This window comes from Jaculus jaculus, chromosome 5 (genome assembly GCF_020740685.1).
Source record: "Jaculus jaculus isolate mJacJac1 chromosome 5, mJacJac1.mat.Y.cur, whole genome shotgun sequence".
Lineage (NCBI taxonomy): Eukaryota > Metazoa > Chordata > Mammalia > Rodentia > Dipodidae > Jaculus > Jaculus jaculus.
The window spans coordinates 70,972,595-70,990,268 of NC_059106.1; the positions used below are offsets into that span (position 1 = coordinate 70,972,595).

The 17,674-nt window shown below is 46.6% G+C and overlaps 1 protein-coding gene across 1 annotated transcript in view; it reads right to left on the bottom strand.

The window, feature by feature from the left end:
- Positions 1–6,076, bottom strand: part of C5H1orf94 (chromosome 5 C1orf94 homolog) — a 47,552-nt gene extending 41,476 nt beyond the window's left edge. The window contains exon 1 of the mRNA XM_004665244.2: positions 5,766–6,076. Within this exon, the coding sequence (XP_004665301.2) occupies positions 5,766–6,076 (311 nt within the window). The remainder of the gene's footprint in view (positions 1–5,765) is intronic.
- Positions 6,077–17,674: the final 11,598 nt, after the last annotated feature.

Genomic DNA, 17,674 nt, shown 5'->3' on the forward strand with positions numbered 1-17,674 from the left:
AGACTTCACCTGCCTGATGCCAACACCAGCTGATACTGCGTCACTATCTCTCTGGGCTCCAGCAGTGCCATCCCCCTCAAAGTTCACATCCCCCCCCCCCAAAGTTCACATCCCCCTCAGGGTCTTTGCACTTGCTCAGCCCTCTGCCTGAATGTCCTTTCTGGAATTGTCACCTGGCTGGCTCCAGGACTCAGCTCGAAGGGTCTGACACACAGCTCAACGGCTTTCATTCAATACTACTTTATTCTATTTCTTTCACAGCACTTGTTGCTATCTGATGTTATCTCATTTACTTTTATGTGCTTATTATTGGATTCCTCCAAGGAAAAAGTCAGTTCTTCTCACATCCTAAATTTATCAGGATGGGTTTTATTTTTTAATTTTTACTTATTTCCTATTGCCTTCTCTGGTCAAAATTAGCACAGTGCCAGGCACATAGTAGATCTTAATAAATATTTTTTGATTATATAAATGTGCTCAAATATGTCCATAGTGCATGAAGAGGAAAGTGAGTGTGGTCATTTGTTTAAAAAATATACATATTTTATTTATTTATTTAAGAGAGACAAAGAAAGAGGCAGATAGAGATTTATAGAGAGAATGAGTGTGCCAGGGCCTCTAGCCACTGCAAACAAACTCCAGATGCATGTGCCATCATGTGCATCTGGCTTACATGGTTCTGGGGAATTGAACCTGTGAAGCAAGCACCCTAACTGCTAAGCCATCTCTCCAGCCCCCATGAATGTGGTATTAATCACCACTAACATGGACAGAATGTAAAAAGAGGGAGGATCCAATCCATATGCATGGGTCATACCGCACTTCTGCACTTCGGGCTGCGGTCACTATGGCAGTTCAGTCAGGAAACCAATCAAGTAGGGAGGTGTAAAAGGAAACTTAGAAGGCCAGATGCATTGAGCTTGTAGAGACAAAAACAAAAACCTTAGGAGAAAGAAATCATGTTGCCATGTTTCACCATTGAAAGAGCTATTTCCAGAGGAGAGGATAAATCTATTTGAAGCCCCAAAGGCAGAATCCAGATCACTTAGTATTAGTTGATAAAGACAGATTTCAGCTACAGGGAGAAAATGACCACTGGAAAGACTTTATAGCAAAGGTAGGGGCTGCCTTACAAAAATAGCTCCCCATCTGGAAAAGTGTGTGAGTGGTTAACTACTTGGCAAGAACATCTAGGAATTCTTCAAGCAGGACAAGGTGACCTCTTTCACGCCTAAGGTGTCTAGGTTTCTATGACATTTAGAGGAAGGGTCAAGGAGAAGTTTCTGGGGCTAGAGATAGAACTCCATTGGTAGAGTGCCTACCATGTGTGAAACATTGGGTTTGATCCTCAGAACCACATAAAACTGGGCTTGTAGGGGTTGGGAAAATGGATTAACAGTTAAGGTGCTCACCTGCAAAGCAAAGGACCCAAGTTCCATTCCCCAGAACCCACATAAAGCCACATGCACACACTGATGCATACGTGTGAAGTTCGTTTGCAGTGGCTAGAGGCCCTGGCATGTCCGTTCTCTCTCTATCTCCTTGTTTGTCTCTTTCTCTTTCTCTCAAATAAATAAATATTTTTTTGAAAAGTTTAAAACTGGGAGTGTGGGGCATATCTGTAATCCTAGCACTCAGAAGTAGAAGTGGGAGAATCAGAAGTTGGCTACGTAGCAAGCTGGAGGCCAGTCTAGGCTACTTAAGATCCTATCTCAAAAAGAAAAGAATATTTAAAAAGAGAAGAGACGAAAAAAGAAAAGATTTCTGGATAATGAGGGTTCTAGAATGTGTCTAGCTATCCTGATTGAAAAAGACAGAATTAAACCAACTTGACCTACTAGACAGTGGAAACGCTAGTTGATGGGTATCTTATGGGTCCGGGAGCACGTGAGACATATCACAGATGGCGCTTGGATTTGTGATCTGTGTGGGAGCACTCAGAACCGGGAACTTCCGGGTGGTCTGACAATCAAAAGATGCTTTATAGTCCAGGAAGGAGATCATGGCCACCCCATCACATCTTGGCTAAGGTGGCCCCATTGCTGACACTCTACCCTTTCCTAAGAGCAGGGCTTCAGGCAAAGAAACGAACACCTCAAAATCTCAGTTTGCCTCATCTACACCAGATTTTCATGTAGCAGGGCCTGAAACCTCAATACTCGGAAGGCTGAAGCCAGGGCACTGCTGCGGCAAGTTTAGTCCAAGCTGGATACACAGTGAGTTACAGGCCTGCCTGGACTACACAAAGAAAGACCTGGTCTCAAAATAATAATAATAGGGCTGGAGAGATGGCTTAACAGTTAAGGCACTTGCCTATGAAGCCTAAGGACCCATGTTCAACTCTTCAATCCCAAGTAAGCCAGATGCACAAGGTGATGCAAGCGCACAAGGTCACACACATGCGTACAAGGTGGTACACACATCTGCAGTTTGGTTGCAGTGGCTGGAGGTCCTGGTATGTCAGTTCTCTCTCTCTCTCTCTCTTTCTCTCTTACTCATAAAGAAAACAACAACAACAACAATAATAATAACAACCAAACAACAAAACAAACAAAAAGAGTTTCATTTAAAGATAGAGAAGCCCCGCACTCAGGAGGCAGAAGTAGGAGGATGGCCGTGAGTTTGAGGCCAACCTGAGACTACATAGTAAATTCTAGGTCAGCCTGAGCTAGACTCTACCTTGAAAAACCAAAACAGACAAACAAACAAAAATAAAGATGGGGCAAGCCTGGTGGTGGTGCACACCGTTAATGCCAGCACTCTGGAGGCAGAGGTAGGAGGATCACTGCGGGGTTGATGCCAGCCTGAGACTACATAGTGAAGTCCAGGTCAGGCTAGACTAGAATGAGATCTTACCTCAAAACAAACAAACAAAATCAACAACAACAAAAAAATGCTGGGAAGGCAAAGACAGAGGTCAGAGGATCGCTGGAAATTTAAGGCCAGCCTGAGATTACATAGTAAATTCCAGGTCAGCCTGTAGGAGTAAGGGAAAAATTGAAACCAGAGTGGTATAGTTTGGTAATTATTGACACATAGACTCTCACTATACATTCTATTTTGTAGATTTGAAAGTTTTTTACTAAAATGCTTCAGAAAAAAAAAAAAGATGAGGGCTGGAGAGATTGCTTAGTGGTTAAGCGCTTGCCTGTGAAGCCTAAGGACCCTGGTTCGAGGCTCGATTCCCACGTAAGCCAAATGCACAAGGGGGCACATGCATCTGGAGCTCGTTTGCAGTGGCTAGAGGCCCTGGCGATCCCATTTTCTCTATCTGCCTTTCTTTCTCTGTCTGTCTCAATCAAATAAATAAATAAAAACAAACAATTTTTTTTAAAAAAAACAAAGATGAGTTTAAGATAGTACACACCTCACGTAAGAATGGCAGAGCTTGGGCTGGAGAGATGACTGAGCAGTTAAGGTGCTTGCCTGCAAAGCCTAAGGGACCCATGTTCCATTCCCCAGGTCCCAATGAGTCAGATGCATAAGGTGGAGCACGCATCTAGAATTCATTTGCAGAGGCTGGAGGCCCTGGCGTTGTGCCCCTTCTCCCTCTCTCTCTCTCTCTCTCTCTCTCTCTCTCTCTCTCTCTTCTCTCTTTCTCTTTCTCTTTCTCTCCCTCCCTCTCTCAAATAAATAAATAAATAAAATATTTTTTAAATGACAGAGCTAACAGGAATGGTTACTATTATTATTATAGGAATTCTTATTCATCTTAATTTCTGCCGGGACTATTTAACTATCCCATTTTGGCAGCCCAACAACGCACATCAGTATCTGGCAGATGAGGAAACCAAAGCTCAGATAAATGACACAGTTATATATTCTGTAGTTGGTGCAGGGATAGAATGTGATCTGAACCCAGCCCCACTGCCTTTGATCTCCAGAACAGCTCATTGTGTTTGACTTGGTGGACATCTGCATGACTATGCTATCGCTTATGCGTATAAGTCAGTGGCTTCCTGGCTCTTTGCTCTGTAGCAGAATGCTTTTCAAATGCAACCATTCTCAGAAGCCCAATAACTAAAACGAAAAAAGCTGCATAGTTCTGGCTGACCTGGAGATTGGGGCCCTGGAACCAAGCCACTTGACTCCAATGGGGGGACTGCAGAAGGACCCTAGGGTCTTGGAGCACAGTGTGAAGACCCCGTGGAAACCAACAGCAGCAAAAACAGCCCCTTCCAAACTCCATGGATTGCATATTAAGGGCAGTATAGCTTGGCTGATGCATCTTTCATGTCCCCGGCTCCCATCACATTGGATCCTCGTTATCAGTGCCGAGGTGGACAAGGAGGGCACATCATTCTCAATTTGCAGATGAGAAAACAAGGCCAAACAGAGCCAAGCAAACGGCCAAAGGTGCACCAGTTCAATTTCCGGCCAAGTTCAGACTGGAAGTCGAGTCTGTCTCCATGCATTCAGTGTGACTTTGGCAGAAATGGGGCTATCTACTGGAAATTGCTGCTGACCCTTGGTTCCACAAAGTGGACAATCAGCTCTTTGGCCTCTGAGAGCTGAGTACAGTCCCAAGGTCCCCCCCTGCCAAGGCTCTGTCCCAGAGCAGATGGCAGGGAGTGAAGAGCCCAGTGCCACAGAAAGGCCTGACTGCAGGCTTTTGGCTAAAGACATGCCATTTCCACCTATGCCAGGACGTGCTGAGCACGTGGCCGGGGAGGCAGGAGCAGCCAGCGTGCCTTCCACCTTCGTCTGGAGCACGAAAAGTTGGCAGAGGGACAGCAGGAAGGGCCGACCTGGTCATGAGCTAGAGCTACTCTCTCTGCTTTTCCTCTTAGCTCTTGCTTTAAATAGTCCTGGAACCGGAAGCAGCTGATAAATTCCTGAATGGTCCCCTCACTCCAGAGCATCTCTGAACTGAACTGGAGCATGTGTTGGAACAGACAATATTCAATTATCACTTTGTCTTTAATTAGCACTTAATTATTAACACTTAATCCATCTGTAAAATGGGGACACTAATACCTGCTTCACACAGACTCTCAGAGGATTAATTAACGTTTGCAACCCACTTTGAAGACGCAAAGGCTTGAAGAAGTACTCAACAGTGGCATTAATCACCCCAGCCCATGTGCTCCCTGTTCCTAATGAGGTCCCTTCCTTCTTTCCTGCTCCTTCCTTTTCTTGCAAGCATCCTTCCCCAACAGTAACTCCCCAACATTGTCCTAGCATAAAAACTTAGCTCTGTGTTTCCCAGACACGGGATTTCCCACCCAGGAAACGGGCTATTTACAGCCACTTTAATTTTCTATTATGTCCTCTGAATATGTCAATGCCTTCCTAGTAAATATTTTGATGTGTGCTCTTGCAGTAGCTTCCGTGAAAGCTGAATGGGACAGCTGCTCCTTGTGTTAGGGAATTCCAGATGTGGTTTAAAACCACCAGGCTCATCTGTAGGAATGCCTGGCCCTTGCCTGGGAGAGGGGAAGGATCTCCCACCTGCCTCTGGGGACACTCATGAGTCATGGAACCCTCAGCTTTGGGTTTTGCTAAGACCCCCATCCTCATCTGAATTGTCTATGCTTTTCCAATAACACGTTTTCCCTTGGATGGAGAAGAGACAGCCCAGAATGCCACCCTGGTCTGGTGCTTCTTGGGGGTACTTCAAGAGGACCTCGGTTACCTCTTCCCTATTGGACACTGGGCCATGGAGGGGGGAGATGTATACAGCCTTTTGGTTTTAACCAGACTATAAGGTTGGACTTCAGCTTCCCTTTGCTCCCTTTCTGCCTATCAGATTGGGCCGTACTCACTGTTCTTGGAAACCGATCGTCCCAGGCATGGGAGCCGAAAGCTCCTCCAGCGAAGTCCTGGGCTGCAGGGCCTTGGGTAAGCCCTGAACTCTCTTCCAGATTTCATGACAAATCTCATCTAGGCTGTCTTGGGGTGTGTCCTGATGGATCCAAACAAATCTGGGGAATGGGCCTAGGGCCGAAGGGCGTTTAGCCACCAGGGCGGAAGATGAAGGAAGCCCATTTCCACTGGCCATCCTCTTCCTCTCTTTCCGGAAAGCCTTCTGTCCACCCAGGGCTGGGAGACAGGACTGTTCACCCCCAGTCCTCATTCACCAGAAAGGAAGCCTTTCTGGGCCCCGGACACAGTTCTGTCTGGCTGCTGCTCCAGCCAGATGGGGGTCTTCAGAGGCCTTTGATCTGAGTGGAGGGTGGGGGGTAACTGCCTTTTGGGAAGGGAGGGGGGCTTATGTTGGCTCGTTTTTATTTGCTCTTTCCTGACTTTCCCCCCCCTCCCCTTCTCCCTTAGAAGAAAATATTTAAAAGTCAACAAAAACCAGTAGCTTAGTAACCGTGGAATCCCCCAGAGCTCAGGAGCCAGGCACCTAAGCGGGCAGAATGACATCTGGGAACAGCTGGAGGGGGAGGACTGGCTCTCCCCACAGAACCGGGCACTTCCCCTTGGCGACACCCCGGGATACCTTGGGGCGCCTGGGGCTCAGCCCATTCTCACCAACGAAAGGGCTGAGTAAAGGGCCGGACACTGGGCTAACTTCTGTGGAGCAGGAGCCTGTCATGGGATTCCCAGCTCTCGTCTCCCCAGGATCCCTGAGCACACCGAAGGACAAAGGCCCCCAGCCCGCCCTGGGGGGCCCCAGCTTTCACTCTCCCTGTTGTGCCCTTCTGTCCCTCCCTCTCTCCTCCACTCCTCTGCCACCCGGGAAAGAAATCTCCAGTGTGGAGCTGGGCGCACAGCCTGCGGGGTCTTGGTCTCCAGTGGACATCTGCCGCGCCCCTTACGCAGGGCTGTGATGGGCACCGGCAAGGGTCCTGACCCTTAAAAATAAGAGAGGGTGCTGCTAGGCCGAGCCGCTTTGGTGAATTGGAGTGCCAGTGGCTCCCATACCCCTGCCCTGCCGTCGAGCGCTGGGATTCCTGCTGTGGGTTCAAACGCAACGGCTTGGTGCGCGGGGCACAGGGTGGGGGTGGGGAGTTCGGTGTTCAAGGCCTGCAGGTGGGGGTGGGGTGGGCGGACCCCCTAGGAGCCCCTCCAGGGATTTCCTCCATTAGAAGTCAAAGCAACACTCTGTCCCCACCCCACCACCCCTTACAAAGCCTGTCGGGGATGAAAAGACACAAATTGTCCCTTTGCCCTCTGATGTCAATCCCAACTGCCATTCTGGGGGTGGGGGGAGGACTGGCACCGAGGGCCCAGCGCTGAGTCCTCGCTCAAATCAGATCGTACCCAAGCCCACGAAATTAGTATCGCTTTCCATGGTCATTGTACATGACCGGGGGAGACTGGAGGGATCAGAGTTGTGTCCAGGGCTAGGATTTTAACCTTAGGAGTCCAGGCCTGATCAAGCACCCTTGGCCCACAGGCGAGATCCCAGGGCTGGGTGCAGGTCCTAAGGGGATGGGGACTGGGAGGGAGGTAGAGGTACAGACGGAAGGGCTCCCTAGCTGGTGGCTCCTCCCCTTCCTGTGATGGCTTGCTTAGCTCAGACGCATGTTCTCTCTGGGCCTCCAACTCAGTGGTCGTTCCTCCAGGGCTCCCCTTGGGAAGCATGCCCAAGAAGCAGAGATAGAGGGAAGAAGAATGGAGGCCGACAGATGGCCCTTGGCACTGAACTTCGACCCAACATTTCTTCCCATCCCCCAGGGACCCATGACACAGAACCCTTTCTCCTGTGTCAGCCTGGTTGCTGGCCTTCTCTTACGGAGTCCTGTGCCAATGGAGGACGCTGGATCCCTAACCTGCAAAGGCTGACGCAGAGGTTGCACACGGGAGGAGAAGTTGCAGAACCTGCCAATGAGAAGGATGGGCTGTCGCTTTCAGATAGGGGTCCAGGCAAGGCTCTTTAAGGAGGAAACACTTGAGAAACAAAACGGAAGGATGAGAGGAAAGTCTTTTTTTTATTTCTGGAAAATGCTAGTAACAAATTATTATGAAAATCACATTTCTGAGCTGGGTGTGGTGGCACACGCCCATTATCTTAGCATTTGGAAGGCTGAGGCAGGAGACTCTCGTTCTAGGCTAGTTTGAGCTCAATAGTAAAACACAGTCTCAGAAAAAAATTCTTTTAAAACTCATTTCTAGCACACAGTAAGCACTCAATGGATATAGGTTGGATAGAGTGTATAGGAAGTGCCTGGCCACTACACAGTCTTGCTGCTCTTTATAGACAGCCTGAGTTTCTGGAAATGTTGACTCTGAATTTTGAAATCTGAACTTCCTTTCCTTTTGATTTTCATTATAAAATTGAAGATGTGCTCCTCTGGGGAAAATTCCAAGGACCTAGACTGAATAAAATTATAGTTAAGAATGTAGAAAACCTTTTAAGATAGTGTATTTAAAGGAAAAGTGATCATTTCTGATGAAATATTAATAGTTCTGAAAATGTCACTCAGTGTTTGTGCTGCCTGGCATTTGGTTGGCTAACACCCATGCTTAGAGCACAGCACCAATTCTGCAGCGCCCAGGCCACAGGATTCTGGAAAGCCAGGCAGCTCCCTCTCTCCCTCTGTTCTTCCTCCCTTTAGCAGACCAGTCAACAGGGGCTAAATCATAACCGATTGAAAAAAAAAAAAAAAAAGTAACATCAAGCAGCACAGGAAACGAAGGTAGAGGTGTGCTTCTTAGAGCACACAGGGAGATGAGGCATCTGTAAGACTGCAGAACCCTTACGTGCTGCGTGTAGACACTGCATAAGGCTCCATCTCATATGAATGCCACCAGCCAGGCAGAGTTATTTAAACTTTAATTGCATTTTAACATAAGGTAAGCACAAAACTCGGTTCTTCGTGTGCACTAGCCACATTTCAAGCGCTTTAAAGCCTCTCATGCTTAAGGGTTACATGTGGCACAGTTTAGCATAGAGAGTATAGTATGGTATGGTATGGTATGGTATGGTATAGTTAGCATAGCACACAAATAGTGTAGTAGAGCACAGAGATAGTTTATTATAGAGATAATATAATATACTATATTGTAATAGTATATTATATATATATATCTACATATACTATGTTATAATGGTATATTATATATGTTATTTATAATAGTATATAAGGTATATATTATATAATGTTATATATAATATACTATTATAATATAGTATAGTCTATAACCCATTACTGCAAGATACATAGGCTCTGGAAGCAGACCTGGGTTCAATTTCAGGGCTCATCAAATTTTGAATTTGAGCCTGGGGAAATGGCTCAGTGGATAAACTACTTACCATGCAAACATGAGGACCGGAGTTTGCATCCCCAGCACCCATGTGAGTGCCAAATGGGCATGACAGTCTACCAGTAATGCTAGTGCTTGGGAGGTATTGGCGGGGGATCAATCCCTGGGACAAGCCGTGTAATGACACTACCTGAATCGACAAGCTCTCAGCTCAAGTGAGAGACCCTGCCTCAGTAAAGTGGGGAGAAATAGAGGAAGACAGCTGACATCAACCTCTGGCCCCCCCACACACACATGAAGCCACACACATTGAACATGCATGTACTTGTGTTTACCACATATATGCATGCAAACATATTTTGGCTTTTATGGCACTATAAACTGAGAAAAGTCATGTGCTTTAGCATATCAGTTTGCCAGGACCACCAGACAGTGTAGGCCACAACAGAAGTTTCTTCCCTGATAGTTCTAGATGCTGTAAGTTCAAGATCAAGGCAAAGGGTTGGTTTCCTTTGAAGGTCCCTCTTCTTGGTGTAGAGGTGGTCATCTTCTCCCTGTGTCTTCTCACAGTCTCCTTCTGTGCATGACCCTTTCAAGCCTCTTCTTCATAAAGGACACCAGTTATACAAGGCGAGGGCCATCCTAACGTCTTCATTCTTATCTTAGCCTTGTCATTAGAGCTTTTATCTCCGAGTAAGGCCACATTCTGTGGTACTGAGATTTGGGATTTTAATATATGAATGTTGGGAGAATAAATCAAACCCAAGCCGCTTAGTTTCCTCACCTGTAAAACAGAATGATATGGGACTGAGGATGCAGTTCAGTTGGTAGAGTGTTCACCTAGCTTGTGTGAGGCCCTGGGTTCCATCCTGAGCACCCTATAAAATGTGTGTGGTGGTACATGCCTGTAATCTCAGCTCTTGGTAGGTAGAGGAAGAAGGATGAGAAGATCAAGGTCATCCCTTGGCTACATAGTGGGCTTGCAGCTCTCCTGAGCTACATGAGGCCCTGTCTCAAATAATAACAACAATGGGATGGAAAGATTGCTCAGTGGTTAAGGTGTTTGCTCAGGAAGCTTGAGGACCCTGGTTCACCATTAGCCACGTAAGCCAAATGCACAAGGTGGCACATGCATCTGGAGTTCGTTTGCAGTGGCTATAGGCCGTGGAGCATCCATTCTCTCAAATAAAGAAATAAATAAATACATTTTTTAAAAAAGAAATGTATGTCTGGAGGTTTTGAGCAACAGCTTCCTTGCAAAGTGTAGGGAGGGAGAATTTTAGCTATACCAGAGAAATTGTTCTGTGATGGGCTGAAATTATTACAGAAGCACCCCTGGGTTGTGCTTTTTTGAGGACCAATCATGAGTCTCCATAGTGCAAGGCCTGGGGATTAGAGATGAATATGTTTCCTACCCTAGACAGCGACATAGCCTTGTGAAGTGGGTAAAGCTTTAGATCAGTACTTGGCACAGTTCAGATGTGGCACGAAGTGAACTGATTTTGGTCTCCATGGAGCTATACCCCTCCTGTGCCCAGCACTGGGAAAGGTGTTGAAGACAAGGAAGTGAACAAGACAGACTTGGTGCCTGCTCTTTGTTGTGTACGTGCACTTGTGTGTGTAGTATATATATACATGCGCATATGTGTGTGAGCAGGTTCTTGTGTGGTAGATATACACGTTCATGTGTGTGTGTTCACGTACATGTGTGTGTGCAGGTTCTTGTGGAAACAGAAGTGAATATTGGTATATTCTTCAGTTGCTCTTATCCTTAATTTTCTTTCTTTCTTACTTTTTGGGTTTTTCAAGGTAGGGTCTTGCTCTAGCCAAGGCTGACCTGGAATTCACTATGTAGTCTCAGGGAGCCGTTGAACTCATGGCGATCCTCCCACCTCAGCCTCCTAAACGCTGGGATTAAAGTTGTGTGCCACCATGCCTGGGTATCCTTAATTTTTAAAAGTATTTATTTATTTATTTTCAAGAAGAGAGAGACAGACACACACACACACACACACACACACACACACACAGAGAGAGAGAGAGAGAGAGAGAGAGAGAGAGAGAGAGAGAGAGATCGAGAATGGGCGCTCCAGAGCCTCCAGCTCCTGTAAATGGACTACCGATGCATGTGCCATTTTGTGCATCTGGCGCCACATGAGTACTGGAGAATTGAATAAGGGTTGGTAAGCTTTCCAGGAAAGCACCTTAACCACAGAGCCATCCCTCCATTCCCTTAGCCTTAATTTTTGAGACAGGGTCTATCACTGAACCCAGAGCTCACTGATTTGGTTCGTCTAGCTAGCAAGCTTGCCTGTCTGCACCTCCTGAGTGCTGGGATTACAAGTCTGCAGTTGCCACACCAAGCATTCAGGTGGGTGCTGGGGTTCCAAATTTGTCCTCATCCTGGAGACACAGCTCTTAACTGACTGTGCCATCTCCCTGGCCCCAGCTTCTGCCCATTTGAGGGCTCAAGGTGAGGTATTTAATGATCACAGACAGCATTTCATCTAGGAATTATTTTTAACTTGGAAAAGTTCTTTAAAGTCCCTGTTACTACACATGTAACCCTGGGTGGGATGCTTAACCCCTCGGTGCTTCAATTGGCTCCTCTACAAAATAGAAATAATAAAGCACTGACCAAAGAGAGTTGTTTTATGACAATTGGGACAATATATATAAAGACCTTAAAGGTTAATCTGCCACATGTTATCTATGCCTCCAAAGCATGTTAGTTGTCAGGACTCTGGGATGCATGCTTTCTCATTCTCTCTCTCCCTCTTCTTTTCTTTTTTTTTCTCTCACCCCCTTCTCTCTCTCTCTCTTTCTCTCTCTGTCTGTCTTGATGTAGTCTCATGAAACCCAGGCTGGTCTCAAGCTCACTATATAGCTGAGAATGGTTTTGAATTTCTGGTTCTCTTGCCTCTACCTCTCAAGTACTGGGATTGCAGATGTGCACTCCCACGCTCAGTTTATGCGGTGCTGGGGATCAAACCTGGGGCTTTGTACATGGCTAAGCAAGCACTCTCCCAACTGAGTTCTATCACCAGCTTTCCTACTTGAATTCTGGAAAGTCTCAGGTGGGGGCAACACATCTGATCCTTCCCCCAGTGAAAAGAAATGTGTCTTCCATCTCTGACACAATCATGGTCAAGCTGGAAAACTTAGAAGGATGGACAAGGCCTGTGCTCTTTAAAAACCTGTTTAAAAAAAATACATATATGTGTGTGTGTGTGTGTGTGTGTGTCTTATTTATTTGGCAGAGAAAGAGGTAGAGGTAGAGAGAGAGAATGGGCATGTCAGGGCCTCCAGCCACTGCAAACGAACTTCAGATGTGTGCACCCCCTTGGTCCTGGGGAATTTAACCTGGGTCCTTTGGCTTTGCAGGCAAATGCCTTAACCACTAAGCTGTCCCTCCAGCCCTAAATTTTATTTATTTATTTATTTATTTATTTATTTATTTATTTATTTATTTATTTATTTGCAAGGAGTAGAGGGGAGTGGGCACACCAGGGCTTCTTGCCACTGCAAACAAACCTCAGATACATGAGCCACTTTGTGTATCTGGCTTCACATGAGCACTGGGAAACCAAACCTGGGCCATCAGACTTTGCAAGCAAGGGCCTTTAATTACTGAGCTACCTCTTCAGCCCTCTTTTAAAATGAGGCATAGGTCATTGGTAGAGTGTTTTCTTAGCTTGTGTGAAGGAATCTAAAAGGTCTAGAGAGCCAGCTTTCAGAAGGCTGATGTGGTAGGATCACAAGTACAAAGCCAGCCTAGGATACCTGACAGGCCTTGTCTCAAAAAACAGAAAACCACATATCATTCCTGCCCACGCTGTAGGCCTAATTCTTCACCTAACCTATTTGATTCAATAGACTCACCTCTCAGAATGCATATACCTATTCAGATTTAAAAGAAAGTTGCAAGGATTTTTGCTTTTGAGAGTTTTTGGCCACGAGTAGTTTATTTGATGTATGATCAACTATGAGTTCTCACCAATCTTGGTGCCTACTCAGGAAATCTTGTGCAGTGAGAAAAACCTCAACCTACAAATCGTTATCAAATGCAATGAAATTTTTATGACTACTAAATTCAAGAGTTAATGAAGTTGACATAATGTTACATTTTGCATTTAATTAAATATTTACTGATTCTCATGTTGCAGTTTTCCTCTTCATATTGTGACGCTAATAACAGATTTTTCAGGTCTCAAACTTTTGAAAACCCCTAAAATAGAGACCCTCATTCCCATGCTGGTCACAGCTAATGGATCAAATCGTCCAGAAGTAGAACTGGCGTATGGCGTGGTCCAGAGAAAGAGGAAGTTGATGCCCTGTTATGTTTGAATAACCTCCCCTAGATGTTGGTTCAGCAATAGCATGAGGCTGCAGAGCAGCTAGCCATTTCCAGAGCCTCAGAAAGGACCAGACAGTGTTCGAAAAGCAAGGCAGTGACTCAGCAGTGTCTCTTCTGGCAACACTGATATTCCTGGATTGGGTTGGAAATTTCTTTGTCATTGCCTTCTTCCTTGCCCACATGTGAGAAGGTAGTTAGGAGTTTGGGCAGTAGCATATGACAGGCTTTAAAAAATTTCTACTTTAAAGAGATTGACAGAGAGAATTGGCACGTCAGGGCCTCAGCCACCGAAATCGAACTCTAGATGCTTGCGCCACTTAGTGGGCATGTGCAACCTTCTGCTTGCCTCACCTTTGTGTGAGTGGCTGACTTAGGTGGGATCTGGAGAGTTGAACATGGGTACTTAGGCTTCACAGCCAAGTACCTTAACCACTAAGCCATCTCTCCAGCCCCATGACAAACTTTTAAATTTTTACTGTTTTTTATTTGCATATGTTGTGTGTGCATGAGTGCATATGTATGGAGATCACAGGACAACCTAGCAAGTCTCTTGCCACTAGTAAACAAATGCCAGTCCAGCTGGCCCATGAGCTTAGTAGTCTCCTGGCTCCTCCTACCATTGTCAAAGCCACATGGGATCACCGATGCCTGCACCACTTTGTATCCAGCTTTACATGGGTGCCGGAGAATTGAGCCCAGGTTGGCAGGCTTTGCAAACAAGCACCTTTAACCTCTGACCCACCTCCCCAGCCCACCGACTGACACTTGCAAGTTAAAATCCCTACTCTGCTACTTGCTCAGAGGTGACTTTGTACATGTTGAACTGCTCTGGCATGCAAAATGAAACAACAGGCATTTGAGGGGATATTTCTGTGTGTGTACATGTGTGTGTGTGTGTGTGTGTGCATATGGATGCATGTGCAACAGGTACTTGCACATGGAGGCCAGAGTTTGACATTGGATGGCTTCCTTGATGGCTCTCCTATTTACTCGCACCCATGGCTCCCAGATTCAGTGAGTATAGTTAGCCAGCCTGTTTCAGGGATTCCTATCCTGGAATGCTGTGACTATGAGCAGCTGCCATGCCCACCCAGCATTTACGTGGGTGTTGGGGATCCAAACTCTGGTTCTCATGCTTGTGAGGCAAGCACTTTACTTACTCGGTCGTCTTCTCTCCAACCCTCCTGCGGGTGAGGGCAATGCACGTGTAACACGTTCCCAACCACAGGATCTACCCCTTGGTGGGCAACGTGCAACATTATTATCAGCAATTCTGTGAGCAGCCTGGTAATGTAAAAATGGCAACCTTTGAGATCCTCACTTAAAGCTGGGGTACAGATCTGCCATAGTTGGTGGCTTATAGGGGTGGCCCAGTGAAACAGCCATCAAGCCAGAGTGTGGTTGGCCCCTGCCCTCCTGCCAGACTCTTGTTCTTCTAGTCCCTAGGATTCCAGGAGAGGCTCTTTTCAGGACCTCTGTCAGCTAGAAGTTCTACATTCAACTTTTTGCCCTTGACTTCCATGCCAGGTCGTCAGTCACCAGCACACATTTGTTTGAAATCTCTAGTATCTTACTACTGAGTTGATTTGAAGCAGCTTTCCAATTAAAAGGGACATGATGGGGCTGGAGAGTTGGCTTAGTGATTAAGGCATTTGCCTGCAAAGCCGAAGGACACAGGTTCAATTCCCCAGGACCCACGTAAGCCAGATGCCACGGGGTGGCATGTGCATCTGGAGTTTGTTTGCAGTGGCTAAAGGCCCTGACATGCCCTCTTTCTCTCTCCCTCTTTCTTCCCCTCTCTCAAATAAGTAAATAAAAAGAGCTAAGCATGACATGTCTTTAATTCCAGCACTTGGGAGGCAGAGGTAGGAGGATCACTGTGATTCAAGGTCACTCGGAGACTACATAGTGAATTCAAGGTCAGCCTGGACTAGAGTGAGACCCTAACTCAGAAAACAAAACAAATATAAATAAATAAATAAAAATTTTTAAAAAGAATCTTTTTTTAAAAGAAACAAAAGGGACACAATGTAGCACTGAAGAGTAAATCAAGAGTTGAAGAAGGTGAGAACTGCTACTTTCATGCACCTGAATTGGTCCAACTGCGCAGAGGCAATAAAGTAATAAAAACTGGGTAACCCTATTTGTCAGCTGAAGCAAAACCAGAAACACGTTATGTGGTATAGCTTTTGTTTTCTGACAGCAGAAAATACACGTCTTCATCTGCAGAGACAAAATGTTTCCTGGAAATAACCCCAAGCATGAATTTATCATGAGCCCTTGCATAAAGGACACTGAGTGACATAGTGGGCAATATATTCAATTCTGTTTTCATAAAAGACAGAAATGCCATTAAGTTGGTCAGTTTCTCATATCAGGGTTCTGTGAAGACAGAGAGTGTAACATTAAATCATATCAGTGAAGGCATTTCTTTAAGGAGCTCAGACAATGGAGTCTAGGAGAATACTGTTGAGTCCATTCTACAAATATTACTGAGCACCCTCTCAAGAATCCATCCATCTACCCACCCATCCACCCATCCACCCACCCATCCATCCATCCATCCACCCACCCATCCACCCACCCACCCATCCACCCACCCAGCCACCCATCCATACATCCACCCACCCACCCACCCATCCATCCACCCACCCACCCACCCACCCACCCACCCATCCACCCACCCACCCACCCATCCATCCACCCATCCATCCATCCATCCATCCATCCATCCATCCATCCATCCACCCATCCACTCTATTTACCCACCCATCCACCCACCCATCCACCCACCCATCCATCCACCCATCCACCCATCCATCCATCCATCCATCCATCCATCCATCCATCCACCCATCCACCCACCCATCCACCCACCCACCCACCCATCCATCCACCCACCCACCCACCCACCCACCCACCCATCCATCCACCCATCCACCCATCCATCCATCCATCCACCCATCCATCCATCCATCCACCCACCCACCCACCCACCCACCCATCCACCCATCCACCCATCCATCCATCCATCCATCCATCCATCCATCCATCCATCCATCCATCCACCCATCCACTCTATTTACCCATCCATCCACTCACCCATCTACCTATGTATCCACGCAGCCATTCATCCCTCTCTCCCTCCCTCACTACTTTCCCCTCTCCCTGCCTCCTTCCATCCATCCACGTTCAGAGAGTCTGAAAGGCACTGGTGAAGACCACGATCTGACACCTGCATTGAGTTTTGAATGGTACCTAGGAGCAGGGGAGACACAGGTGGAGGAGGAAGACGAGTACAGGTGGGCCTCGCCCAGGGGAGGAAGAGAAGCTGTGAATTCAGGTTAGTGTTTGTTGGTTGTTGTTGTTTTTATTTTTGTTTAAGACTTAATGAGACTTTATTAAATTAAAAGACAAAAAAGTATTGAGAGCTCCTGTCTCAAGGAAGGAAGGAGGAGGTAAAGAGCTACCCTCCGCCCCACATCTCAACCCAGCCATATTGAGTGAGGGGGCTTACCAGAAGAGAAACCTAAAAGCTCAGGAAAGGTGAACAGTGAGTGGCTGGGGTGGTGGGGGAGCCGGGTTAGTGACAATGAGGAAGCCATATTGGATGGGGGAAGAGCAGAGGCATGTCACCTGTGGCTTAATGGTTTTCAGTAACCTGAAAGACAGATAATTGGGTCCTGGTTGGGATATGTGAGGTGGTAAGGGGACAGACTTTAAAGAAGTTGGGGTGGCCTGGATATGGGGGTTCTGATCCAGGGTAACTCCCCAGGTTAGTGCCTCAGGAATCTGTGGGTATAGAAACTGCTCTTGAGCTGCGGAACTGAGTAGAGATGGGAAATGAGAGGGTTCTGCTCTCTTACAGATCGTTTAAAAGAAGAGAATTCCAGGCACAATAAAGGCACCGGGGACTCAGGAAGCAAGACAAGATTTTTGCCATAATGAGCTCCCAGTCCGCTTGGGTGGGAGCAAATGAGAAAGCCAACCATTACAGAGCCTGGGGAGTCACAAAGCAGAGGACCCTGTCCCCCTCATGTCCTTGCTGGAGTGCCCTGGGATACTGCAGTCTTTACACTGTACCTGCCTCCCTGCATCATTCTTCTGGGCTTTCATTTCTAGAAATGGCTACCTCTCACCTGCCTCTCTCCCTCAGCTGAG